Below are 25322 nucleotides of genomic sequence, written 5' to 3'. Positions count from 1 at the left end.
CCCACCCGCCCCGCCCGCGCTCGGCCCCCACAGTCGCCTGGGGGTGGCCCGGAGAGTTGAGGTGCTCGTAGTGGAGCCCTGGCTCCCGGGCCGACGGAGCTGCACGGTGGTAGATGGGGGTGTGGCCGCGGCCCCGACTCTGCTCGGCGGGGCCATTCCTGCCTTGCTCTATCGTGTGGGACTTCCACGACGCTCCAGTGTGGAGGCAGGAGAGCGGGGCCCCATATGCTGCTCGCCCTGCTTGGGAAAGAGGAGGCTGCTGGAAAGGACCGATCGGCGGGCACGCCAGCCCGGCCCACCCCTCGCCTCCGTGAGCTTCGTCTGTAAAACTGGGTTAAGAGCCTGTCGTGCTGTGGGGGGTTCCCAAGGAAGGGGGAGATTCCTGTGCTGCGGGGCTGGGGAGAACTGGGGGTGCGGGTTCGTGCATCCGGAGTCATGCCGAATGTCTCCTGCGGGGCCTGGCAGAGTCCCTGCTGACCCGTGGGTCCCAAGATGTCCTACAGCTTAAAGCCACACTCTCCCCTTTGCCACGAACGCCCTGTCCCTTTGGCCGACTCTTCTCATCCTTTATGACTCGGTACAGACGTGGGTCAGGCTTCTTATCGCAGCATGCTTTGGCCTAGTGTCAGGGTGGCCCTGACCCTGCTCCGGAAGTGTCTGCAGAGCATCTGTGCCCCCCGCCCCTCCCCGGGCCCAGCTGTGTGCAGCTCCCGTCCTACCCAGCACAAGCACTCGACCCGGATAGCTCCCCGTGTCAGGGTCCTGTTCATCAAATGCCTTCCAATTGCACAGGTCAGGTGCACACCTTACACCTTCACAGAACTCTGAGGGGTGGAAAGGGAGATTTTACTTGTGTTCCTCATTCAATGGACAAGTATCAGTACCTGGGTGCCCCTGTGGGCCAGGCAGTGGGACCGGAAGCCAGCAACATAGATGGGCCTGGATCTGATGCTAGGGGCGTAGAGTGAGTTGTGGGGAGCAGGCAGGGAAGGCCTGAGTGAGGGGCGGGAGGGCTGAGGAGGGGAGGGTGTTGCGCTGCTGAGGGGGCGAGGGCCTGAAGGGGGAGGTCAGAGGTCAGAGGGCCCTGGAGGACAGACTGGCTCTCGAAGCTGTACCCAGAGGCCTGGCTGACTTGATTGCAGAACCCTGTGACTGCCATGTTGTCAGGTCAGGCAAGCAAAGGCAGGGGCCAGGAAGTCCATAGGGACAAGAGGCAGGCTGCTTCTTATTCAGCCCAAATAACACTCCTAAGAGGTGGGCACAGGTGAGGTCAGGGAAGCTCAATGAAGATGGGCCAGCACCTGGTCCAGGCCACGCACAACCAGCTGACCCCGCTGAGCTGGCCTGTTGTCTCCGCTGCAGGTGTGGGCAGCTGGCAGTGGGTGAAGGTCAGTGCCCTCCCTGCCCCCTCGGGTCACTCTACAACCCCCCAATCATTCCCCCATCTCCTCTGGCCCCTTGGGCCTGCTCTCCACTCCCCTGGCTTCTGCCCCCCGGCACAGAGCATCCCTGAAGTCCATGGGTGGAGCCAGGTGAGCTGGGCAGTTGATGGTGGAGGTGGGATTTGAACCCAGGACCCTCTGCCCCCTCACAGCCCTCAATATATTGGGCTTTGGACCACATGCCTTCTTTCCCATAGAGCTTTCTACAGGCAGGCATCCCTCCAGGCCATGCAGAAACGTCCTGGGCCCCATTCCCCAGCCTCCTTTGCACATCGAGCCCCCGCTTTCCATGGGGATCAAAGGGCTTGAGTGCTGGCCTGACCCTGGTGCAGTCACTGAGGTCACTGTCTTGCTGGCCTTCTATGGGTGCTGGGCCTGTCTCTGCCCCTCTTCCCTCTTGCCTGTCTGATGCAGAGTGACCCATCCCCTTCAGAGCACTTGCTGCTGTGGGGCACCAAGACCCTTCTTCAAGATGAAATGGAGTCTCAGAGAAATGATGAAATAATACGTGATTCTCCCAGTAGATGAACTCATTCTAGGTACTCAGTCAATCCCTAAAACACAGAATCCTGAGGTCCAGGCTGCAGGGAGTTTGGCCAGAGGACACCAGGGCTGGCTGTCATCACATGTCACAAGTACATCAGGGTGTGAGTGACTGCCACTCCTGGACAGAGACTGCCTCCCTTCCTTGTCTGTCTGCCCCTGCTCAAGCCCCTTCTCCCTGGCCTCCTTCCTCTCTATCCTTCCCTTCCTGAAACCCCTCCTGCCATCTCTCTGTCCTCCCCTTGTCAGCTGACTTCTGAGCTGTGTATACAGTCTGGGCTTGGGTCAAGGCCGAGGGCAGCAACAGCCCAGAAAGAGTAAAGTGCCCGGTGCTTGGGGAGAAGGGCTGGCTGAGGGGCAAATGTGCAGGGCTCCACCCCCTGGCCGCGGCTGGGGAGAGACACTGGCTGCCATTGAGCTGGAACCCTTCTGGACCCCAGTTCTGACCTCTGCCCCTCCTTCCAGATCTGCTCCCGGACTTCAGGCAGTCAGCTGGAGCCCCCTGCCAGGAGGAGGGGTTTGTCTGAGTTCCTGTAGTTCCCGCTTCTGTGCAGCCTGCTGGGCAGGGGGCTGGGAGGGAGGAAAAGGAAGCTGGGCCTAGGGAAGCCCCAGGTTCTGCAAAGAGCTCATGTCAGGGAGAAAAGTAAGGTCTAGGCCGGGTGCGGTGGCTCAGGCCTGTAATCCCAGCACTTTGGGAGGCCGAGACGGGCGGATCACGAGGTCAGGAGATCGAGACCATCCTGGCGAACACAGTGAAACCCCGTCTCTACTAAAAAAAAATACAAAAAAAAACTAGCCGGGCGAGGTGGCGGGCGCCTGTAGTCCCAGCTACTCCGGAGGCTGAGGCAGGAGAATGGCTTAAACCTGGGAGGCGGAGCTTGCAGTGAGCTGAGATCCCGCCACTGCACTCCAGCCTGGGCGACAGAGTGAGACTCCGTCACACACACACACACACACACACAAAAGCAAAGTAAGGTCTGCTCAGAAACCTCGGGGCTTTCAGAGTTCAGGGATTTTGTAGGTCGTGGGCCTGTTTGTCCGAATGGGAGGGGGGTGGTTTCCTTTCCTACTCCGTGTGTGTGTGTGGGGGGTGTCTGGCGTGGGGCATTAAGGGGGTCACAGGAGGCTATTCAGGATGGAAAGGAAGGCCACAGGGTGGGTTTTTTGTCTGGGGGCATCAGGGGTTCCCCTTTCCCAGTCTCTTGGTCCTCTGGGCACAGCTGGTGCCTCTTCAAAGTCCAGCTTTCGTCACTTCCGCTGCCCACAGCACAGCCCTCCCCCTGGTCCCCTGGTGGGATGACCTGCATTCGGGATCTTTACTTCTGGGGGTGTGACTCGCTGAAACAGCCTCGTTCTTCGTCCTCCCCAAGACTGGGGGCCTCCCATTAACCCACAGAACGCCTCGTTGCCAGTGGGGGCAGGTCGGGATTAGGGGTAGGCGTGTCCCTGGCCTGTTACTTTCACACTCACCCACTTGCGTCTCCCCACTTTTTTGGGAGAGGCCCCACTCTCTGTACCCTGATGTCTGTGAGGTGCATGGGAGAGGCAGCGTCCATACTCCCCGCTTCCCTCGGGGGTCCTGGGGAGCGGCAGCAGAAAGACCAGAGAGCCTTCGGAGAATTGTAACTTTATGTGGGAGGTTGGGGCGCGTCGCACACTCTGGGTCGCCGTCACCGCGGGAAGATGCTGCCATCCACGTTCTCCTCCAGGATGGTCTCCACGCGCCTCCGCTGCCGGGGAGAGAGGCTGGGGCCCGGCGTGTGCGGAGGCGGGCGGGGCCCCCTCCCCTCTTCCCGCCCCTACCCGGGCTTGTCTGCACCTCTTGGCGGTCCAGGGGGTCCGGGATCCGCGTGGGCTTCAGCTGCGGCGGCAGGAACAGCTCCAGCCGGATGGCGGCGCGCGCGGACTTCTGCCGCTGGATGAGCAGCGCGATCTCCTCGGCCTGCCAGGCCCGGGGTCGCTGAGCGCGCCCCGCCCCGCCCGGCTCCACGCTCCCGGGGGCGCCCCTCCTCACTCCTGCCCCCACCTCACCCGCATGCGGGTGTAGCGCAGCCGCAGGGCGCGGACTCGCCCGCGGGCCTCCGCCGCCTTGAGTACGCCGAGGAGCCGGTTCTGGCGCTCGGCGGGCAGCTCGAGCGGCTGCGTCCACGTGCGCGGGTCGGGCATGCGGTATCCCGGCTCCGCCGACCCGCACGGGAAGGTGGAGGCCGCCGCGCCCACGTCCTCCAGCAGGTCGCCGAAGAGCAGATGGCGGTGACGCTGCGCAGGGAGCATGGCCGCTAGCCCCTGCGGCGTCAGGGCCCAGCCCGGCTTGGGGGGCTCTGTCGCGGGCGCCCACTTGGCGCGCCCCTCACCCCGCGCCGCGCCTGGCGCGCTCTTGCCGCCTCGCTCCCGCGGTTCCTTGCGCCGGCCCTCCTTCGCTGGCGGCGGCATCCTCCCGCCCTGCGGTGGGAAGAGGGCGTCCCGTCGGAGCCGGGGCTGGCACCGGGCCCTTCCCGCCCTCGGCAGGGCCCCACCGTGCGCCCCAGCTCCCGCCCGCTGGGCTCTCCGCAGTGGGTTTTGAGTCCCGCACCCCCAGCCTCTGAGCTTTGCCCAGGCGCTCTCCCTCTCCCGAGCGCACGTCCCCAGCAGCTCTGCCATCAGCTGATCCTGCTCAGTCCTGCAGTCTACTAGAACTTTCTGATCAACTCAGTTGTGGGAAATATCTTTCCTACCCTATGGACTGTTCTGTTTGAATTGAGAAACTGCTGAGACCCCCCCCGAGTTGATCTCAGGCCCTGCCAGGGTGGACGCCACATGGAGACCTCTAGGTGACGCCTGGGGGACCTTCGTTGTGCCCCTATGTCTGCGGTCCCTGACAGTCAGGGTCTCCCACCAGACAGTTGGCTCTTCCCCTTCGGGGCCTAGATGGTTGTGGGGAGCAGGGCCTAGGGGTCAGGTGACAGAGGAGGGAGGGTCCAAAAGTCCAGCTGGCTCCTTGCTTCCTGGCCCCAGCCTACATCTGCCACCTTGTCCAGCCAGGGCCGGGCTCGCTGTGCCAGAGGCAGAGCCACTACCAGCCCCAGCGGCTGCTAACGCCCCCGCCCCTCCTTAGCTCCAGCAGCCGAGGCCTAGTCCCCACCTCTTGGTCCCCACAGCACCTACTTGCTGCCTTCTCTGGTCGGTAGAACCTCCGCGTAGCCCAGACTCTCTGGGGCTTTTTGACGCGGTTGCCCAGCAACCGGAGTCCTGTCCCTCCCTCGACCAGGTGGGACGGGTCGTGGCAGGGGGCGGGGTCCCCTCCGGAGGGCCCTGGGTTAGAGCCTGGGCGTGGACGCGCCCCTCATAGGGGCCATCCGGGCATAGAGGCGTAGAGCCGGCTTCTCCAGCTTGGGTGAGCGTCCTTTCCAGGCGGCGGCAGACTCGCCATCCTAGGGGTTGTGGGCCCAGGTTCCTGGTTTGAGGGGTCTTTGGGGTTAGTTTTGTGGGTGGGGCCCTCGGCTATGAGGAGACCTTTGTGGTTCAGGCCCATTCCTTTCTGATGGGCAGGGGGCCCTGGCCCCAGCCACTGGTGTTCACAGAAAGGGATAATGGGGCAGAACTCAGGACCCCTCACCTCTTCTAGGGCAAGTTTGGGGTCTCAGGGGTCCAGGTGTTCCCCAGGACCAGAGCTGGGTTTTGCTGAACCCTGTGTCTTGGGATCTTGGGTCCTAGGTACTAGATTTTGGAAATCTATTTGTGCATTCCTTTATTTTGTAACTAATTCTCAATTAACTAATCATTTTATAATTTCTTCATAAGTGTGTTCTAGAATTTACTAATTTCACATGCTTATTCAACAGTTTAAACTAGGCAAAGATTAGTGCATAAAGCCCAGTCTGTTACGTATCTATTACTTCCATGAGATGTCTGTACTCTCTACATTCACAGACCTGCCGCTGGGGCACCTTGCTGGGAGCTTGGAACCTGGGAGTCTGGGAGTAGGGCTGTCCTAGCTGAGAAGCAGGGTCTTAGCTGAGGTTCTGGCCTTTTGGCAGGAGGCTGTTGGGTGGGTAAACTTTGACATTCAGCCCTTTGTCCTAGAGCTGGCACCCCATCCTATGGCTAGGCCCATCCTTCCAGCCCTCAAGCTTTTACTGCTTCCTGGTGCTGTTCCCTCCCCTCCTGCAGGTGCCTTTGGGGTCCTGCCTGGGCTGCAGCACCAGCCTGGCTTGAGGAAGGTCCTTGTTTTCTGGAAGCAGCAGTGACTGCGTAGGGATGCTCACCAGCAGCTGTTTCCTCCCGGCAGCCTTTGTCCTCCCATAGGGGTGAGTCCTTTGAGACAGGGACCTGGGCCATCCTCTCAGCTTCCCTGGGTCTGGGCCAGGGGAACATGGGTGGGGCACTTTCTGGCTCTTGGTGTTTGTAGGGGAGTTAATGCAGGGAGTAAGGGAATGTTCTTCTGTTCTGCACGAAGGGGCTTGTAACCTTCTTCTGTTTTAATAGGACTGGAAAACCTTGACACCCCCTAGTCCATAATTCCCAGCAGGTTCTCCCAGGACCTACCTGGCTCACAGTCCTCACCCCTGCCGTTTCTCCACACATTTCCAGTTCTTCAGGGAGGGAGGCGTTCTCTGTGTGTTTGGGGTCCAGGAACTGTGAGGGACCCAGCAGGCCAACACCTCCCATCTGTTTCTGTCCCCAGGAGTCACGTGTTTTTCAAGGGCTAACGGAAATGCTGAGATCTAAAAGCATGTTTATTCCTGCCAAGGCCTGACAATGAACCTTCAAGTCAAATTAGTAAGCTTTATTAATGACTACAAAGTTTAACATTATATTGAGAAGCTACAACTCAATTTTTTTGTCATTGTATATAAATTTTGTAACGTTAAGATCACAAGGACAAAGTAGTTTATTTTGATGAAACCCAGAATTGTTAAAATTCTTTCACTTTTTTAATAGTACAAATGTATGGCCTGGTGACTGGCTTCCCCAGGGGATGGCTGCTCTGTGTGGGGCTTCCAGACCCTCTGCTTTGATTCTTGTACTTGGCCAGCCCAGGGTGGTGAACCTGTGGAAGGAGGGGGTAGACTGTGCCTGCCCTGGGGATGGGAGTGGTGAGGACGAAGGACAGTGCTCCAGCTGCTGCCTGGCGTTTGCTGATTCTGAGTCACTGGATGAAGGTGAGGTGTGTGTGTTTGCCTGGTGAGGGGGTGTGAATCTCACCCCGGAACCTAGGCCTGCCCAAATACCCAGGAGCTTCAAGAGCAGCCTGTGTCAGGCTTTAACCGTCATTTGTGGACGCAAGTTCTGTGCTGTTGTTCATGTGTCATTGTATCATGTCTTGGGCTATCCCTAGTATCCTCGCCTATTGTTTTGCCTGCTTAGGACGTGTGTGTTTGAGGTTGTCTTGCTCTCTCGTATAACATGTGTCTCTTGCTATCTCTTGCGTGACATATATGTTCCATATAGGACCTGATTCTACCTTCCCCCTTCTGGAGAGACCGCCCCATCCTTGGCAGACTGGGGGAGGGCAGGACTCTATTGGGGGTCTAGAGAAACCTGGGCCGTTTCATCTGCACCGCCAGCTCTCCTCTGTGGGAGCCCTTCTGGGTCTGGGGCTGGGCCCCTGCCAACCCCAGGGACCATAGTCAATGTCACACCTGGTCACTCCCTGGCCAGGTGACCAGGCCTGTCCTTTCCTCTAGGACTGTGCCTGTGAGGGGCCAGGCGCCTGTCTCCTGCGGGTCTCTGCTGGGTCCATTGACCATGCTCTCAGAGGATGCCTGCTGAGACCAGAGCTCACAGGCCTAGGCTGGCAGCCGTATTACTTTTTTTTTTTTTTTTTTTTTTGAGGCGGAGTCTCGCTCTGTCGCCCGGACTGGAGTGCAGTGGCCAGATCTCAGCTCACTGCAAGCTCCGCCTCCCGAGTTTACGCCATTCTCCTGCCTCAGCCTCCCGAGTAGCTGGGACTACAGGCGCCCGCCACTTCACCCGGCTAGTTTTTTTTTTTTTGTATTTTTAGTAGAGACGGGGTTTCACCGTGTTAGCCAGGATGGTCTCGATCTCCTGACCTCGTGATCCGCCCGTCTCGGCCTCCCAAAGTGCTGGGATTACAGGCTTGAGCCACCGCGCCCGGCCGCAGCCGTATTACTTAATCATGGCCAAGTTAGGAAAGTTCCGAGGGCTGGGGGTCCTGGGGCAGGCTTCTTGGAGGAGGTAGGACTGGAGCTGGCTGGGATGGGGCAGGATCCATGCAAGGGGCCGGGATCTGCACAGGGAGCCAGGATCATGCATCGAGGCCAGGATCTCTGCATGGGGGCAAGAGTCTCTGCAGTGAGGACTTTTAGGAGGTGACAGAATCTGTGTGGGGTGCAGAATCTTTGCAGCGGGGCCAGGATCTGTGCAGTGGGTAGGATCTACATTGGGAGTCAGTGTCTGTTCAAGGGAGTGGGGGGACAGGACCTGTCCAGGGACAGCAGGATCTGTACAGAGGGACCAAGATCTATGCAGGGGGATAGCATCTCTGTGGGGTGGGGGCACAGTCTGTGCCGGGGTTTGGGGGGACTAGATCTTTGCAGGTGTGGTCAGGATCTGCGCAAGGGGTAGGATGTGTGCAGGGAGGCCAGGGTCTGTGCAGAGTGGCCAAGATCTGTGCAGAGTAGCCAGGGTCTTTGCAAGGGGGCAGGATCTTTGCAGGGGGAGCAGGTTGTGTGCAGGCAGGTGCACAGGGTCAATGCAGGGGGCAGGGTCTGTATCAGGGGGCCAGGGTCTATGTGGGTGGGGGGCAGGTTTTGTGCAGGGGGTCTAGGCTGTTCAGGGTGCCAGGGTCTGTGCAGGTGGTTTGCAGCGGGCACAAGGGAGAGAGGAGCTGTCCCGGGTTCTACGGTTATGAGCATGTCAGGGCAGGATGACACAGAACACACAGGAAGTTCAAGGGAACACATTAAAGATTGTGAACAACTGGACTGGGGAGGCCACTGCCTTCTGCTGGACACTGAACGGCTCCCACAAAGGGAGTTGAGGTCTCTATTGACTCCTGAAAGGCCAGGCAAGGCAGAGCTGGGAGCTGCCTTGGTGGGGGTGCAGGTGGCTGGTTGCTATTGCTGGGTGAGAAGGCTTGGGGTCAAAAGAGGTGGGAGTCAGGGAGCTAGGTCAGACCTCATCTCCCCTCCTTTCTTCCTGTCCTCCTTCTATCCCCAATGTGTTTTCCTCCCCCTTCTCCCTCCTTCCTTACCCATCCTCCCTCTTGATCTCTCCATACTTCCTCCCCCCTCCTTTCCCTTTCCTCCTCCTCCCCATCTCAGCCCCTCATCCTCCCCCTCTCTGGCTGTAGGGAGGAAGTTTTGGGGGTGACCCAGGTGGCAGGCAGACATGCTGAGGGAGAGATGTCTGCAGTAGCAGGGATGAGGTGCCTGTGTCCCGCACTCTGCCCTGGCCTCTGACACTGGTTCCTGGGCTGGGGACATGAGGTGGGGCTTCTTTGTCTCCTTCCCTTACAAGGCATCTGCTCTGCCCACCCTCAGTGCCTGCAGTGCCCAGGCTGGGTCCCAGGCTGGGAGGCAGGCTCAGGAAGCTGGGGTAGGAGGGTCTAGGGTCTCCTGCTCAGACCTTAGTGAGCCCAGCTGGGGTGGGGGACTGCAGGAGTCCAAGCCTGCCTGGATTCCTGCCCCCTCTCGGCTCCTGAGGTCAGGGGGCTCATCCTTGAGCTTTGCCTAGAGAGCCTGTTTGTGCATGTGTGGGTCCTCTGGGTGTCGGAGGGCCTTGGCCTGTGTCTGCCTGTTCCCGAAGGTGTCCATGCACGCTCTAGGTCTACCCATGTGCCTGTGTGCACCTTGGCGTCATCTTGCACGTGTGGCCTGTGTGTTTGATGTGTTTGTGCATCCCTGTGAATGTCTGCATTTCTGAGTGTGTACCCATGTCTCTGTGTGTTCACCTGTATGCCTGTCTGGGCATCTGTTTGTGTGTTTGCAGGAATATGTGTCCCCATGTGTCCCTTGAGTGTCTCTGTTGACGTGCCCGTGCCTTCACACGTGTCCCTGAGTCTTGGTTGCCATGAAGATGCAGGGATAAGTCCTGGGGGACAGTGAGGGATGCTGGGTCCTGGGGCATCTGCCTGTCCCATCCTCTCCTGATTTGCCAGGTATCCTAGCAACCCTGCTGCCAGTTGCCTAGCAACCAGGTCCCCACTCTTGGAGAAGGTGCTCTGAGCAGGGTCTGAGCTGTGTGGGGACAGGTCTGGTTCTCCTTCAAAGCTCATGCAGGAAGTACGACCCCATGACCGGGTGGGAGCTGGTGATTCAGCTCAGGGGTCACCCAGACAGCCTTGGCCTGTGACCTTTCATCTCAGTGGATCAGGCATGGGACCCTGAGCTGAGAAGGAGGCACCTGTAAAGGAACTGTTCAGCTGTGTGGGTGCCAGGGGCCTGTCTGAGGGAGTGATGCTCAGGCATTGATCTGGGACCCAGCTGTGGCAGAGGTGCCCTTGGCATTTCAACCCTGTGTCTGACACTCTGATGGACGGCCTCACACCTCTGAGGCTTCATGCTCTAGCAGTGGCCGGGTACAGTGGGGTGACTGAGCTCCAGGAGCACACAGTAGGTGCCGGGCCAGTGCCGTGTCCTGGACCCCAGCATCTTGCCTGCATGTTTACAATGAAGCTTTGATCTGCCAAGAGCTGGCCAGGTGGGGGCATTTCGGGGTGCTGGGAGCCCAGATGCAGGGTCCTGGCCAGTCTGTCCAAGGCTGTATCTCTGTGTGAGTCGTGGCCCTGTGTCTGTGTGTCCGAGTCTGTGAACATGTCCGTGCGTGTCTCCCTGAGACTCCGTCCCTGGGTGTGAGTCTGTGTGTCCTTGTGTGTCTCTGTCCTGTGTCTCTACTCCTGTGTCTGTGAACCCATGGGCATCTCTGTGCATGTATCCTGGCCTGTGTGTGCGTCTCCGTCTGGGGTCTGTGGGTCCGAGCCTCCTTGTTCATCTCTGTCTGTGTGTCTGTCCCCTTTCAGTGTGGGGCCGGCGCAGCCCTGGGCACGGTGACCCACCTTTCCGCAGCCCCCCCACTCCTCCAGCCTGCGTAGCCCCTCCCCCTCTGGAGCTGCAGCCTCCTCCTCCTCCTCCTCCTCCCCTCTGCTTCAGGCTGCCGGGCTCACTCTGCTGCTGCGTCTGGTCTGGCGTCTGCTGAGAAGATCTTGTACTGAGGCGAGTGGTGGCTGGGCCTCTTCTACCCTGCTCTGCACCTGTGCCAGACTGCCAGCTGGCTGAGGGTGGGGGTCTCCACGGTGGTCCCAGCTCCCAAGGAGGCTGCAGAGGTAAGGACCTGAGCCGCTGGAGGTCGGGTGGGAGCTGGAGGTTGGGTGGGGGTCCTGTGGACAGACTGCAGCAAAGCAGGGCGGGGGAGCAGGAGGAAGCTGTGCTCCCAGGAGGAAGGCTGGGTCCCAGGCGTTTCTGGGTGTGTCTGTCTCTTTTGTGCCTGTGTGTGCATGAGGGCAGGTTTGGACATTTCTGTGTGTCTGTGTGTGTGACTTGTGTCCCTGCATCCCTGTGCCTGTGAACACACGAGTGGCTGTGTGTTCCTAAGTCCCTGCGGGTGGACAGTGTCCTGGGGTGTAACTGCTGCCAGGCAGCCTGTATGTGAGTCTCTAAACCGAATGAGACTGTGTCCTTGCGGGTGCATGTGTGTCTTTGTGTCCTCGTGTCTCCATGTGCCCCTGCATGTGCATGTGTGCCTGTGTGTTCTGTGTGTGCCCGTGTACCTCAGTGTCTGTGCCCGCCCAGTGTGGGGGTCCACGTGCCTGCTGCGCTGCACGTGCTGGGTTGTGAGGCCTCGGCTGGGCGTGTGTCTGGCACTGCAGCCACTTGTCTGTGCTCTGTCCCAGGTGCTGCACTGAGTGGATTTGCAGGGCAGTGGCATGGAGCCTCTCTTCCCCGCCCCATTCTGGGAGGTTATCTACGGCAGCCACCTTCAGGGCAACCTGTCCCTCCTCAGTCCCAACCACAGTCTGCTGCCTCCGCATCTGCTGCTCAATGCTAGTCACAGCGCCTTCCTGCCCCTCGGGCTCAAGGTCACCATCGTGGGGCTCTACCTGGCCGTGTGTGTCGGGGGGCTCCTGGGGAACTGCCTCGTCATGTACGTCATCCTCAGGTAGGCTGGGCCACGAGGTTCCTGTCTGTTGAGTCCCACACAGCTGCAGAGGGGCAAGCTGAGGCGGAGGCTGTTCTGGACGGGCCTGAGCAGGTGTTGATTTCCTGCTTCCCCCATTCAATTTGTTGGACCCTGTCCAGGAGGCAGGGTCAGTCCTGAGGCCCCAGGGAGGGGAGGGGAGGGGGCTGGCCCTGGCCCACCCCACTCTGTCCCAGGAAGAGGCGTCACCACCCTGACCCCTGGTTTGAGCTGTGGACCAGGCTCTGTATCCAGCTGTCTGCTTGAATGACCTTATGAGACCACACAGCAACCCAGTGAGAGGCTCTTTTCAGCCCATTCCCCAGATGGGTGAAGGGAGGCGCAGGGGCTGGTGCTGGGACAGTCCTGAAACCCCTTCTCAGGTTCCAGGGCTCCTGCTTATGGCAGGTGTGTGTGGCTGAGCCCATGATCTGTTGGTGCTCAGAGATGGGAAAATTTGTAGGGGCCAAAGAGAGGGCAGCTGATAGTTGAGGTTGAGGGAGCAGTGTGGGGGCAGTGCGGGGGCAGTGCGGGGGGCAGTGCGGGTGGCAGTGCGGGGGCAGTGCGGGTGGCAGTGCGGGGGCAGTGCGGGGGGCAGTGCGGGGGGCAGTGCGGGGGCAGTGCGGGGGGCAGTGCGGGGACAGTGCGGGGGGCAGTGCGGGGGGCAGTGCGGGGGCAGTGCGGGGGGCAGTGCGGGGGGCAGTGCGGGGGCAGTGCAGGGGGCAGTGCGGGGGCAGTGCGGGGGGCAGTGCGGGGGGCAGTGCGGGGGCAGTGCGGGGGGCAGTGCGGGGGGCAGTGCGGGGGCAGTGCGGGGGCAGTGCGGGGGGCAGTGCGGGGGCAGTGCGGGGGCAGTGCGGGGGCAGTGCGGGGGGCAGTGCGGGGGCAGTGCGGGGGCAGTGCGGGGGCACTGTTCTTCAGGCAGTGGGGGTTTATGGGTGGTGCTTTAGCAGGAAGATGACTGACAGCTGGAATGAGGTTTCTTATTGGTCCAGGATATTTGCCTGGACCCAGAAAAAGGCGGTTCTGAAGACAGTGCCCAGGGCTCTAAAGCAACTGTTCCCTCCTTATAACCCCAAAGGGTCCCAACCAGAGGTGTTATGTAGGTAGAGGCAGGACAGGGTAGTGGGGTGTTCAAGCTGCCACTATCCCAGCCCTGTCCTCTTAGTGTCCCTGAGAAAAGCTGTTCCCCTCTGGGCCTTGTTTTTCCCATCTGGAAAGTGAGCAAGGTGGACCATGTAGCCACGTGTGTGTGTGTGTGTGTGTGTGTGCAGGTGATGCGTGGTCAGACGAGAGAGTGGGAAGAACAGCTGCCCGTCCCCAGAGCTGACTCCTAAGGGAGGCTCCACGGAGGTTGCTCTGTGATGTGCAGGTCCCTTCGTGGCTGGCTGGCGTGTCACTGGCTGAGGAGTGCGGCGGCCTGGGGCAGTCCCTGTGCTTGAGTACCTTTCCGGCTGTTATCGCTTCTCTGCTGTGTTTCTCCTCTGCACTGAGGCATTCGATCTCTCAGAGGCACTTCTTGGAGTAGAGCAGGCAGGGAAGGCCACGCTGCTCGGCAGAGTCCTGAGAGAGAGCGATGCTCAGGGGCTGCTGTGGCCACACTGGCCCAAGAGGCAGCATGTTGTGAGCCAGTGGGCTGGGGTGACCATCCCAGGAGTCAGAAACACTCCGTTCTGAGCCCTGCTCTGCTTTTTACCAGGTCTAAGGCCTTAAAAAAACAACATAAATCCTCTCAGCCTCAGTTTCTTCCTCTATAGAGTGGGGATCAAAGCAGCATTTTTGTAAATCTTCAATGACATAAATTCCCCCGAAGAGCTTGGCACAGGTATTTGCCATAATCATTGTCGTCGTTGTTTTCTCTTCGTAATTGCGGCCTCTTTGTGCTTATTCATAATCCCTCTCTAAGAGGCAGAACTGAGCCCCTTATTTCCTTGAGGCAGCTAAACTGACACAGAATAGTGTCATCTCGGGTGCTGCTGCCACTGCCAATACCGCCGCCACCATCACCATCACAGTCATCACCATCACGTGACACCATCATCACCATCACCACTATCACCACCATCACCACCACCACCATCACGTTCATCATCATCATCATCACCATCATCACCATCACATCACGTTCATCCCCATCACCATCCTCTCTATCACCACCACCATCATCACCACCACCACCACCATGATCACTACCATCATCACCACCACCACCACCATAATCCCCCACCAAATATTACAGCCATTAACTTATTTAACAAAAATTTATTAACCACCAACAACTTTCCCAGCCCTTTCCAGCACCTTTTCAGGTGCTTGGATACAATCATACCTTATTAGCATCCCTCCTGTCCCTGTCACCATTTTCTGTCTCCGTTGCTAGATAGCAGGGTGGACTTGGAAGCCTTTTGGTATGTTCTTATAGATTCCGGAGCTCTCAGAAACCTCTGGCAACTGTAGGGTCAGCATTTGAGTCTGTGAAGGGTCTCGAAGGGGACTCAAAAGCAAGGAGAGTAGGCTTTTTCCCTTAGGGCTCTAACCCTTTGCTCCCGTGCAGAGTCTGGGGTGTGTTCTGGCACCCTACATCCCCTGACCCCTCTAAAGTAGACTCATGTTTAAGGCTTGGAATCCTTCTGTATATGTCAGAGTCACTTGAAGAGCTGGTGAAGATGTCTGATGCCAGGTTCCATCCCCTGAGACTGACTCAGTGAGTCTCAGGTTGGGTCCAGGAGCAGTCACTTACCAAGCCCCCATGGGAACTCTGATGTTAAGGGACTCAGGGCCAGTGTAGCTTGTGGTGGCCAAGATGAGCCCCTTGCCCTTTGCTGCCCGGTCCAGCCAGCATAGCCAAGTGAAGCCTTTCTTCTCCCTCTACTCTTCAGGCACACCAAAATGAAGACAGCCACCAATATTTACATCTTTAACCTGGCCCTGGCAGACACTCTGGTCCTGCTGACACTGCCCTTCCAGGGCACAGACATCCTCCTGGGCTTCTGGCCGTTTGGGAATGCCCTGTGCAAGACAGTCATTGCCATTGACTACTACAACATGTTCACCAGCACCTTCACCCTGACTGCCATGAGTGTGGATCGCTACGTAGCCATCTGCCACCCCATCCGCGCCCTCGACGTCCGCACATCCAGCAAAGCCCAGGCTGTCAATGTGGCCATCTGGGCCCTGGCCTCTGTTGTTGGTGTTCCTGTTGCCATCATGGGCTCGGCACAGGTCGAGGATGAAGGTCAGTGGGGTGTCCCCTCCTCCCCTCACCAGACTCTCCACGGCTCCTGGGTGGCTCCTCTGGGCCCACTTGCCCTCCACGTCTCCTGGGCCCACTCTGACCCCACTTCTCTCCCTGCAGAGATCGAGTGCCTGGTGGAGATCCCTACCCCACAGGACTACTGGGGCCCTGTGTTTGCTGTCTGCATCTTCCTCTTCTCCTTCATCATCCCCGTGCTCATCATCTCCGTCTGCTACAGCCTCATGATCCGGAGGCTCCGCGGAGTCCGCCTGCTCTCAGGCTCCCGGGAGAAGGACCGGAACTTGCGGCGCATCACTCGGCTGGTGCTGGTGGTGGTGGCTGTGTTTGTGGGCTGCTGGACGCCTGTCCAGGTCTTTGTGCTGGTCCAAGGGCTGGGAGTGCAGCCAGGCAGCGAGACTGCCGTGGCCATCCTACGCTTCTGCACAGCCCTGGGCTACGTCAACAGCTGCCTCAACCCCATCCTCTATGCCTTCCTGGATGAGAACTTCAAGGCCTGCTTCCGCAAGTTCTGCTGTGCCTCTGCCCTGCGCCGGGAGGTACAGGTGTCTGACCGCGTGCGCAGCATCGCCAAAGATGTGGCCCTGGCCTGCAAGACCTCTGAGACGGTACCGCGGCCGGCGTGACTAGGCGTGGACCTGCCTATGGTGCCCGTCAGCCCGCAGAGCCCATCTACGCCCAACACGGAGCTCACACAGGTCACTGCTCTCTAGGCTGACACACCCTGAGCCCTGAGCATCCAGAGCCTTGGATGGGCTTTTCCCTGTGGGCCAGGGACACTTGGTCCCAGAGGAGGACCTAGTGACATCATGGGACAGGTCACAGCATTAGGGCTACCTCCATGGCCCCAGACAGACTAAAGCTGCCCTCCTGGTGCAGGGCTGAGGTGACACAAAGACCTACCTGGAAGCAGCTGCCGTGCTGCTGGATGGCCGTGACTGGAGCCCGTGCCCCTCGCTGCCCGTGCTTCACATGACTCTTGGCCTCTCTGCTGCTGTGTTGGCAGAACCCTGGGTGGGCGCACACCCAGAGGAGGAGCAGCGGCTGTGTCATCCTATGCACCCTACGTGCTGTGTGCTGTTTGCATGGCAGGGCTCCAGCTGCCTTCAGCCCTGGGACGTCTCCTCAGGGCAGCTGGACAGGCTTGGCGCTGCCCGGGAAGTCCAACAGGCAGCTTTTCTTTGGGGTGGGACTTGCCCTGAGCTTGGAGCTGCCACCAGGAGGACTTGCCTGTTCTGACTCCACCTGTGCAGCCAGGGCCACCCCAGGAGAGTGTCCAGGTGGGCTGGCCGTCCTTGGCTGCAGACCCTGAGCTGCCAGCCGCACCTCTGAAGGTTTCCTGTGTGCTGCACGGTGCAGGCCTCATCCCTGACTGCAGCTTGGCTCTGGGTCCAACCCCCATTTCCCTTCAGGAGACCAACGGGAGGCCCTGGCCCATTCCCTCCAGTAGTGCAATGAACTGTCATGCTGTGGACCGTCAACCGAGCTCTGCTTCTCGGTGTGTGGTGGGTGTCTCAGGAGGAAGACGCCGTGTGACCACATGGGCGGCTCTGTTGTTCACAAAGTAGAGGCCTCATTTTCCTGGTCTTGACTGTTGTTTGGAGCAGGGTGGGAGAAGATTCTCTGGGGGTCTCCACATCCTCCCAGGGCTCCCCTCACAGCCTCTCCTTTGCTTGAAGCCGGAGGTCAGTGGCCGTGCAGTGTTTTGGGGAAGCTGTGTTGCAGGGGAAGCTGTGTGGAAGGAGAAGCCGGTGACCACAGCGGAGTCCTGCTCTGATGACGCCTGCTTCATTTACAAGCCTCAGGATGGCTCTGCGTAGGGCCTGAACTTGCTGCCCGACGAGAGGATAGCTTCACAGCAGAGCCAGCATGAGGGGTGGGGCTTGCCAGGGCTTGCTTGAGCCAAACTGCAAGCGCTGTGGTGGCTGCGAGAACACTGTGGGGGTGGGAGGGGGTCTGTGTACCTCAGGGGATGTCCTGCTGTGGTCAACCAGAGAATCACCGTTCCTGGTCTAGAGATGGAAGCTGCAGGTTGGTGACTTTGCAAATGCACTTCCTACAGACGAACTATTAAAAGACCTGGAACATTGAAAAAACTCATTTTTTCCATCAAGACTTTGGCCAGGTAACCTTAGGCTCCTGCCAAGAACAGTAAGTGATGGCCATCTCACCACAGAGCCTGGGCTGCTCCTCCAGCTCTGGGGAGTCTAGGCCATGGGGACTGTCCCTGGGGAGGCCCATGCTGTCTCCGTGACATCTGTGGCAGGAGTCTCTGAGAATGGGAGCTGCCTAGCTACAGTGTTTTCTTGCCAAGGCTAAGTGTTTTGTGACTCTGTGCTGACGTAATGTGCATCTTCACGTATTTATGCATGTGGCAAGCGTTACTTCCTGTGCACGCAGCCAGCCCTGGGTCTGTCTCTGGGGTAATGAAAAAGGACCCTAATAAACACCTGCTCACTGTCTGGGTACTCTTCATAACAGGTGTTTCTGGCTTCTGCCACCTGGGGATTTGCTTTTGGGGTGACTTTTCTGGGATTAGCACGTGAGTGGGAGGAGGCTATGGGGTTTAGGCTGAGTTCTTGCACTTGTCCTGTGCTGCTCAACAGGCTGGGCTCTGTCCTCAGTGAAGGGTCCTCCAGGAGGCTGGAACCCTGGGGAGAGTTGAAGCCAGTTAACGGTGTGTTGGCCGGGCTATTCTCTTTTCTTCAGCACACACAGTTTCTCCCTAAATAACCGATGGCCGCACCTCTCCCCTGCCCCTTGGAAAGAGAGGTTTCCTGAGGATCCAGTGGGAGGAGGCTGCTCCCACCCAGGCTGCAGGGTTTTCTTCCCCCTATTTCATCTCAGAAGAACCCCTGCTTCTACTCATTTCCCCTTCCTAGAGCAGATCTGAGGGGAGTTTTGGTGAAGGATGAGCAGACAGCCTCCTCTGGGGCTGGGCACACTCTTGCCATGGACATCTGCCTCCTGGTTCCTGTTTGGCCCAGTGCAGCCCAGGCTGACCTGCAAAACAGAGCAGCTTTGGAGGGTGGGCACCGGCACACTCCAGGCCAAGGGCTTGTCTCTAGGGTATGGGCGGATGGGTAAGTTCTGTAGGGTTTTATATAGGTTTGAATGACAGACACTGTCTTATCCTGGACTGCTGTAGCAAAGTACCATAGATCCAATGGCAATAGAAACAACAGACGTTTATTTCTCACGGTTCTGGAGGCTGGAGATCAGAGATGAGGTGCAGGCACAGTCAGGTTCTGGGAGAGACCCGCTCCCAGGCCGTAGAGGGCCGTCTTCTCACTATATCATGACATGGGTTTGAGAGCTCGAGAGCGTCTGTTTCCTAAAGGCACTCATCCCATTCAGGAGGACTCCACCGCCATGACCTGTCATCTCCCAAAGGCCCCCTTCTCCTGATACCATCAGCTTGGCGGGTGGGATTTCAAAATACGAATTTTGGAGGAACACAAATAGTTCATAACAAACACATTGCCATTAAAGCAAAAATTTAGCATCAAGGGACAATTTGGGAGGGACAGGCTGCACCGGGGTAGTTACCCTGCCCTTGGGCCCGGGAGATGGTGTGGGCTTGGTGGAAGAGGCTCACACGTGGTGCTGTCCTGTCCTCGGGTGGGTGTGGATCCAGGGCTAAGCCCACAGCTAGTGTCTTCCAGAAGGAGCCGGCCAGACAGGGGCCAGGGGCCGTAGGAGGAGTTGGGGGCTGTTGGAGGCTGACCAGCTCCCTAGCTCACCCCACCCCTCCTCTGACTGCACCCTGGGTCTCCTCTCCAGCCCCCGGCTCCCCCAACCCACCTCTGCTGTTGGGCTTGGTCAAGTCGCCTGGCTTTTCTGAGCCTCAGTTAACTTCCCTGTGCAAAGGAGACCTCAGGACCCTCTTTGTGGGGTTGTGGGGACGGCTGGGGCGCCCGGAAGGGTCCGGGTCCTGTCCGACCGCAGGAGGGCCGGGGTTCAGCGGCGGCGTCGGACCCTCCCGCCAGGGGGCGCTGTGGGCTCACGCGGGCCGAGCCTCGGGCCCCAGGGCGCGGCGGTGGGAACCGCGGTCGCTAGCGGGGTCTGACGGTGGGTGGCGGGGCCAGGCTGTCCCTGGGACCAGGAGCCCAGAGCGTGCAGACGTGGCGGGCTGAGCCGCTCAGTGTGGCCCCTGCCCCGCGCCCACCCCGCCCGGTGTCCGGAGGTCCGCCCACCCGCCCCTCCCTCCTGGCTGGCTGGGGCCTCCCCAGTCCTCGGGGGTCCTCTGCTGCTCCCTGGCTGGGCGGTGGTCTGCAGACCCTGTGGCTGTGCCTGATCTGCCTCGTCCCCGAGAAGAAGCTGAGGATCCCATTGCTGGACTGTGGATGGGGACAGGAGCCGCCCGAGGTCAGAAGGGGTCTGGGTTCTTTGCAGGAATCCTGGTTGGCGCTTTCTCTGCAGCAGAGATGGCCCGCTGGGGCCAGAGGGCAAACTGGGGGCCGGGTGGGAGACCTCGGCCCTGAGGGCTGTGGGGGCCTCGCCCTGGCCTCCGTCAGCGCCCCCGCCCCTCCCCCCACCCCGTGGGGCTCACTCTCAGCCCTGCCTGCGCACACTCCCACTCCCCAGCCTCTCCTGCCCGCCCCTCATTGTTCACTCGCTCATTACGCCTCACACCTGGCTTGGAGCGGGCTTGGAGCGGGTGTCTGGGAAACAGTCTCACTTGTCTCCTCAAGGGGCTCCGGGGCGCAGTAACAGCGCGCGGGCGCAGTAACAGGCTGCTGCTTTGCGAGGTGTGACTGCAGCGCAGCCAGGAAACAAATCCAGGGACAGCTTGTTCTTCCTGCGGTGTGGGTGTTGGTGGTGGCTTAAAAATTGTCCACAGGCTGGGCTCATGCCTGTAATCCCAGCACTTTGGGAGGCTGAGGCAGGAGGATCACTTGAGCCCAGGAGTTTGAGACCAGCCTGGGCAACATAGTGAGACCTTGTCTTTTAAAAAAAAAAATTGCCTGGGCCGGGCGCGGTGGCTCAAGCCTGTAATCCCAGCACTTTGGGAGGCCGAGACGGGTGGATCACGAGGTCAGGAGTTCGAGACCATCCTGGCTAACATGGTGAAACCCCGTCTCTACTAAAAATACAAAAAACTAGCCGGGTGAGGTGACGGCGCCTGTAGTCCCAGCTACTCAGGAGGCTGAGGCAGGAGAATGGCGTGAGCCCGGGAGGCGGAGCTTGCAGTGAGCTGAGATCCGGCCACTGCACTCCAGCCTGGGCCACAGAGCGAGACTTCGTCTCAAAAAAAAAAAAAAAAAAAAAATTGCCTGGTGTGGTGGCGCACGCATGTGGTCCCAGCTACTCCAGAGGCTGATGTGGGAGGATTGCCTGAGCTCAGGAAGTCGAATCTGCCGTGAGCTGTGACCGCACCACAGCACTCCAGCCTGGTCAACAGAGTGAGACCCCTTCTCGATTTAAAAAAAAATGGAAGCAAAAGAAAATCAGTCTGCAGCCCCCAAGTGTGGCTGGACCTGTGACTTGCTTCCAATACACAGAAGGTAGTAGAAGGGATGGCAAGTGGCTCCGGACACTTGGCCTCAAATGTGTTGAGGCGTCCTCTTGGCTCCCCCCTGGGTCGCTGGCTCTGGGGGACCCAGTGCCATGTTTTGAGGACACTCAGCCCCTGAAGCATCCATGTGGTGAGGAGCAGAGGCCTCCTGCCCGTAGCCACGGGAGGGAGAATTCTCAGAAGGAGATACCCCAGCCCCTGCCCAGGCTTCTGAGGGCCAGGGCCTTGGCCAACGTCCTGACTGCAACCTCAGGAGAGACCCTGAGCCAGAACCACCCAAAAAGCCACTTTAATTCTTGAACCACAGAAGCTGTGAAATAGTAGAAGTTGTTTTAAGCTGCTGAGTTTTGGAGAAATTTGTTATGCAGCAACAGATAACTAATACAATGTTGTCAGGGAGGATAAGTGGATGGAGACAGCCCTGGCGTGTTTGGCTGGCTAGCATGGAGGAGAGGCACTGATGCAGGCCTGAGCCGAGGGGGCTCGACAGGCAGGGCCCTCGTGGCCTGGAGAGCTGGAGTACTTGGTGGATGGGTGGAGGTGGGCGTACACCCTGGGATGCCTCGTGGGCTGGTGAATGGTGGGTCCTGTGTGCCTGCTGGACAGATTGATCAGAGCTCTGGGTCATGAGGATGGAAACCAACCCAGAGCACTCACACCTCACTGCCAGGCTGGAATGCCAGGCATGGAACCAGCTGAGAGCCATGGGGCCAAGAGTCGGGGCCTGGCCACAGCACACCTGGGACCAGCCCCTGGCCCCTCCCACCTGACAGCTGCCTGCACTTCATTACCACCCTCACCCTGCCCCCACCAGAGTTTCAGCAGCTCCTGCTGGCTGATTACAAGCCCCTGGCCACACCGCGGGAGAAAGAGTTCCAGGTGCCAGCCTGTCCAAGTGACGGATGGTCCCTAGGCTGTGGTGGCCCAGAGGTCCTGGCAAAAGGGCCCTGTACCCTCTAGCAAAATATGAGAGGACCATCGGCCACAGCATGGGGGGTACAGAGGAGCACAGGTCGTGGCATGCGGGCACGGCGGGGACGGGCCTCCTGCTGGAATGTCACTGGGGTTTCAGCCCATGAGGGTGGATTCCATGGTCTCATTTGGTGCATTGCTGCTGTCTGAGGCGCCCGCACTAGCCACTTCCCAACCCTGTCTTGGGGAGAGACTGTGAGACATGGGGCTGGCCCAGGTCAAGACCATAGTTCAGGGGCCGGGCGCGGTGGCTCAAGCCTGTAATCCCAGCACTTTGGGAGGCCGAGACGGGCGGATCACGAGGTCAGGAGATCGAGACCATCCTGGCTAACACGGTGAAACCCCGTCTCTACTAAAAATACAAAAAACTAGCCGGGCGATGAGGCGGGCGCCTGTAGTCCCAGCTACTCGGGAGGCTGAGGCAGGAGAATGGCGGGAACCCGGGAGGCGGAGCTTGCAGTGAGCTGAGATCCGGCCACTGCACTCCAGCCCGGGCGACAGAGCAAGACTCCGTCTCAAACAAACAAACAAACAAACAAAAAAGATCATAGTTCAGGTCCCTTCCCTCCCGACCACTGTCATTAGGGATCCTGAGTCCCAGAGCCTTCCGAGGCGCTTGTCCATCTGTCTGTCTCTCGTGGGTAAGTGGACTCAGGATGCTTGCTGTGTTGGGGCCTTCTGCCAGGACCTGGCTCCCTGCTGCTGTCCACCCAGGGGCTGTCCAGGAAGCAGAGACATGGAAGATATATGCCCACAGCTGTCTCTGTAGGTCTGGTGGCCAGTGTTTGAGGGTCTGTGTCTCACTGTGTGGAGAAGACAGCACTGGGATGTGAACAGGATGGGCACCCCCTGAAAGAGACAACCTGAACTGGGTGGTGGTGGGGGTGATGGTGGGTGCTCAGGCCCCTCAGCACCCGAACATGGTACGGAAATTTTTCCGGAAGTTGTCGTCTAGAAAGGCGTAGAGGAAGGGGTTCAGGCACGAGTTGGCGTAGCTGAGGCTGGTGATGACGTAGGACATGCTGATGACCAGTGGGGTCTGGGGCAGGTCTGTGGTCAGGGCCACGACAGAGGCCAGGTGGAAGGGCGTCCAGCAGAGGAGGCACACGGCCAGCACGACTGAGGACCAGGATGGTCACCTTCCGCCTGGCCTTGCCTAGAGCCTTGGCGCCAGAGCAGAGCCGCACAGCCCGCAGCCTGCGCAGCAGGTCTGTGTAGAGCACACAGATGGTGCACACAGGTACCACGAAGCCCAGGACCAACGTGTAGACACGGCTGGCCTTGAACCAGACCTGCTCGGGCCGCGGGAAGCTCAGCCCACAGCTTGGGACCTGCAGCTCATTGCTGTAGACGCCAGCAAAAGAGAAGAAGGGCAGAACCAGAACCGTGACACCCAGCCAGACACACAGGCTGGCGACCTTTGCCCCCCGGTAGGTGCGCCAGGGCATGTGGTGGGACCGCACAGTGGCCAGCACCACCAGGTATCGGTCCACGCTCATCACGGCTAGGAAGTAGATGCTGGAGAAGATGTTGTAGTGGTCGATGGCCAGCACCAGCTTGCAGAGCAGCTCCCCGAAGGGCCAGTGCTGCAGCAGATGCTCTGCGATGTTGACAGGCAGTACCAGTGTGAAGAGCCCATCGGCGACGGCCAGGTTCAGGATGAACACATTGGTCACTGTCTTCATCTTGGGCGCCCTCAGGATTACAAGGATGACGGCCGTGTTGCCAGTCAGTCCCACGGCACAAATCCCGGAGTACACGGCGGGCAGGAGCACATAGAGGAACGGCAGCGGCTCAGAGAAGGTGGCATTGTGGCCGGTGCCGTTGTCCTGAGAGATGTTGGCACCCATCGTGGGGAGAGAGAAGGAGCCCCTGCTGTCAGGGAGCTCTGGGAGCCCAGCGGCCTGCATTGTAGCTGGGACTGTTGACAATTTGTGCCCTGGGCAGGTGGGAGGTGCCTTGGAGTTGGGTATCTGGTTGGGGGCCTCCTTGGGCTGGATTCTAGGAAAGAAAGACAACCGGAAACGTTGAGACCTGGCTGTCTGTTAGAGCACGGCCACTCCAAGTTCTCTGGCAGAGACGGCGGCCACTTTGCCAGGTCAAGGACATGGGGCCAGAGGGAGCCTGGTGGGGTGTGTGGGGGCCTCCTCCTGCCTCTTCCTGGTGATACTTGAGCAGATCAGTTCCCTTCTCCCGTAGAGAGAGCTGCTGGCCAGCCTCCTGGGAAGAGGAGACGTGGATCTGCCCCTGCCCCAGCAACCCGCAAATGCACAGGCTAAGTAGACTCAAGAGGTCCCTTTGAAAACACACCTCCCAAGCTCGTCTCTGGCTCCTTTGAATCTGAAGGTCCCTCCCTCAGGGGTCTTGGAGTCTGCACCCTCCCTCCCACCCTCCTGAGAGATGCTGCAGACCCTGCCGGTGCAGCTACTCTTCTCTCCACTGACCTGTGCAGTGCTTCAAGTCCAGAAGTTGGCAGCCATGGTGTGTTCCTGGTTTTGGCCAATACAGGCAGTCGCGGGGATGGAGGGGGAGGTATGGTCCTCACTCACAGACCTCCCGCTGAGGTTTCAGCACTTTCAGGACCTGCCCTGCTGGCTGCCTCAGCCCCGGCGGTGAGGTTCCCAGCCTGGTGCCTGTGCTGATGCTGGTGAGGGAGGGAGGCGGATCCCCCTCGCTGACGTGGAGCCTGGAAGGCAGGCCCCACCTTCCCCTGAGCTGCAGTAGCGCCTGCAGTCGGCTGTCCCAGGGTCTCCTTAGCACTCACTTACCTAGGCAGACTCCTCAGTGGGCGGCTGAGGCACGTGTGCGCCTGTGTGTCAGGAAGGCACTCCATACAGGGGCCTCTGGGTGTGCCCAGGTCTTCGGGCAGAGGGCACTGAGGGCGTCTGTGCCTCTGTCTGGAAGTCACTATGGACTTGGGCACCTTTATCTGCGTACATGGGTGTCTTGGTGGATCTTGTGCCCCACGCTGTGCATGTACATGGTGTGTGCCTGTGTGTGTGTGTGTGCCGGTTAAGACATGTACATGGTGTGCCTGTGTGTCCTGTGTGTGTGTGGGTGTCAGGTAGGACATGTACATGGTATGTGCTTGTGTGTGTGCCAGGTAGGACATGTACGTGGTGTGTGCCTGTGTGTGTGTGCCAGTTAGGACATGTACATGTGTGTGCCTGTGTGTCCTGTGTGTGTGGGTGCCAGTTAGGACATGTACATGTGTGTGGGCCTGTGTCTGCCTGCATGGGGGTTTCTGTGGGTGAGCTCTGCGTTGTATCTGAGTGTGTCTACATGTCCTTGGCTGAGTGTGGGGGTCTGGGGGTCTGTATGCCCTCAGGTGGAAGCAGAACTTGTTGGCCACAGGAAACCCACCTTCTTTTTTTGTCTTTTGCTAAAAGAGGAACTCAACCTAGGTAAGCTGTGAAAGGCTGCAGAGAAAACGTTCGCACCCTGACGTGCATCTCTCGTGCCGTCCTGCAGAGGTGGTGAG

The 25322-nt window shown here is 59.3% G+C and overlaps 3 protein-coding genes and 1 long non-coding RNA gene across 12 annotated transcripts; 1 reads left to right on the top strand and 3 right to left on the bottom strand.

Annotated features, from left to right (window-relative positions):
* Positions 1–30: 30 nt before the first annotated feature.
* On the top strand, positions 31–17825 carry OPRL1 (opioid related nociceptin receptor 1). 9 transcript variants are annotated; one of them, XM_010365264.2, is made up of 8 exons: positions 421–792; positions 6135–6271; positions 6649–6743; positions 7000–7126; positions 10948–11250; positions 11818–12083; positions 14978–15333; positions 15454–17824. In XM_010365264.2, exons 6-8 carry the CDS (start codon positions 11851–11853, stop codon positions 15975–15977), a joined length of 1113 nt encoding a protein of 370 aa, XP_010363566.1. In that variant the 5' UTR covers positions 421–792; positions 6135–6271; positions 6649–6743; positions 7000–7126; positions 10948–11250; positions 11818–11850; the 3' UTR covers positions 15978–17824. The 9 variants fall into 9 exon arrangements, with proteins under 9 accessions (XP_030770205.1, XP_010363566.1, XP_030770206.1 ...); XM_030914345.1 differs by lacking the exon at positions 421–792 and adding an exon at positions 31–310 and having other exon boundaries at positions 14978–17825; XM_030914346.1 differs by having other exon boundaries at positions 423–792; positions 11078–11250; positions 14978–17825.
* Positions 3597–4551, bottom strand: LKAAEAR1 (LKAAEAR motif containing 1). The gene is made up of 3 exons (XM_010365295.2): positions 4017–4551; positions 3805–3927; positions 3597–3715 (listed from the first exon to the last, which is right to left on the bottom strand). The coding sequence occupies exons 1-3, from the start codon at positions 4416–4418 to the stop codon at positions 3656–3658; spliced, it is 585 nt and encodes a 194-aa protein (XP_010363597.1). The 5' UTR covers positions 4419–4551; the 3' UTR covers positions 3597–3655.
* LOC115892708 lies at positions 15739–19537 on the bottom strand. Its single transcript, XR_004052603.1, has 3 exons — positions 18098–19537; positions 16255–18002; positions 15739–15878 (listed from the first exon to the last, which is right to left on the bottom strand). It is a non-coding gene; the product is annotated as an uncharacterized LOC115892708 (long non-coding RNA).
* Positions 19538–22748: 3211 nt separating this feature from the next.
* NPBWR2 (neuropeptides B and W receptor 2) lies at positions 22749–23751 on the bottom strand. The gene is given in 2 exon segments (XM_010365266.2): positions 22749–22961; positions 22963–23751. Coding segments are annotated over 2 exon segments (1002 nt in total).
* Positions 23752–25322: the final 1571 nt, after the last annotated feature.

The sequence above is a fragment of the Rhinopithecus roxellana genome, chromosome 13 (genome assembly GCF_007565055.1).
Source record: "Rhinopithecus roxellana isolate Shanxi Qingling chromosome 13, ASM756505v1, whole genome shotgun sequence".
Taxonomy (NCBI): domain Eukaryota; kingdom Metazoa; phylum Chordata; class Mammalia; order Primates; family Cercopithecidae; genus Rhinopithecus; species Rhinopithecus roxellana.
This window is presented reverse-complemented; position numbering and strand designations above follow the sequence as displayed.

Excerpts from the sequence above, each read along its gene's own strand:
- LKAAEAR1 (XM_010365295.2), bottom strand. The coding sequence starts at position 4,418 with ATGCCGCCGCCAGCGAAGGAGGGCCGGCGCAAGGAACCGCGGGAGCGA. Across the intron at positions 3,928-4,016 it reads TGCGCTACACCCGCATGCGG|GCCGAGGAGATCGCGCTGCT; the intron begins GTGAGGTGGGGG and ends CGGGCCTGGCAG. Across the intron at positions 3,716-3,804 it reads ACCCCCTGGACCGCCAAGAG|CGGAGGCGCGTGGAGACCAT; the intron begins GTGCAGACAAGC and ends TCTCCCCGGCAG.
- OPRL1 (XM_030914345.1), top strand. The coding sequence starts at position 11,851 with ATGGAGCCTCTCTTCCCCGCCCCATTCTGGGAGGTTATCTACGGCAGC. Across the intron at positions 12,084-14,977 it reads GTCATGTACGTCATCCTCAG|GCACACCAAAATGAAGACAG; the intron begins GTAGGCTGGGCC and ends TCTACTCTTCAG.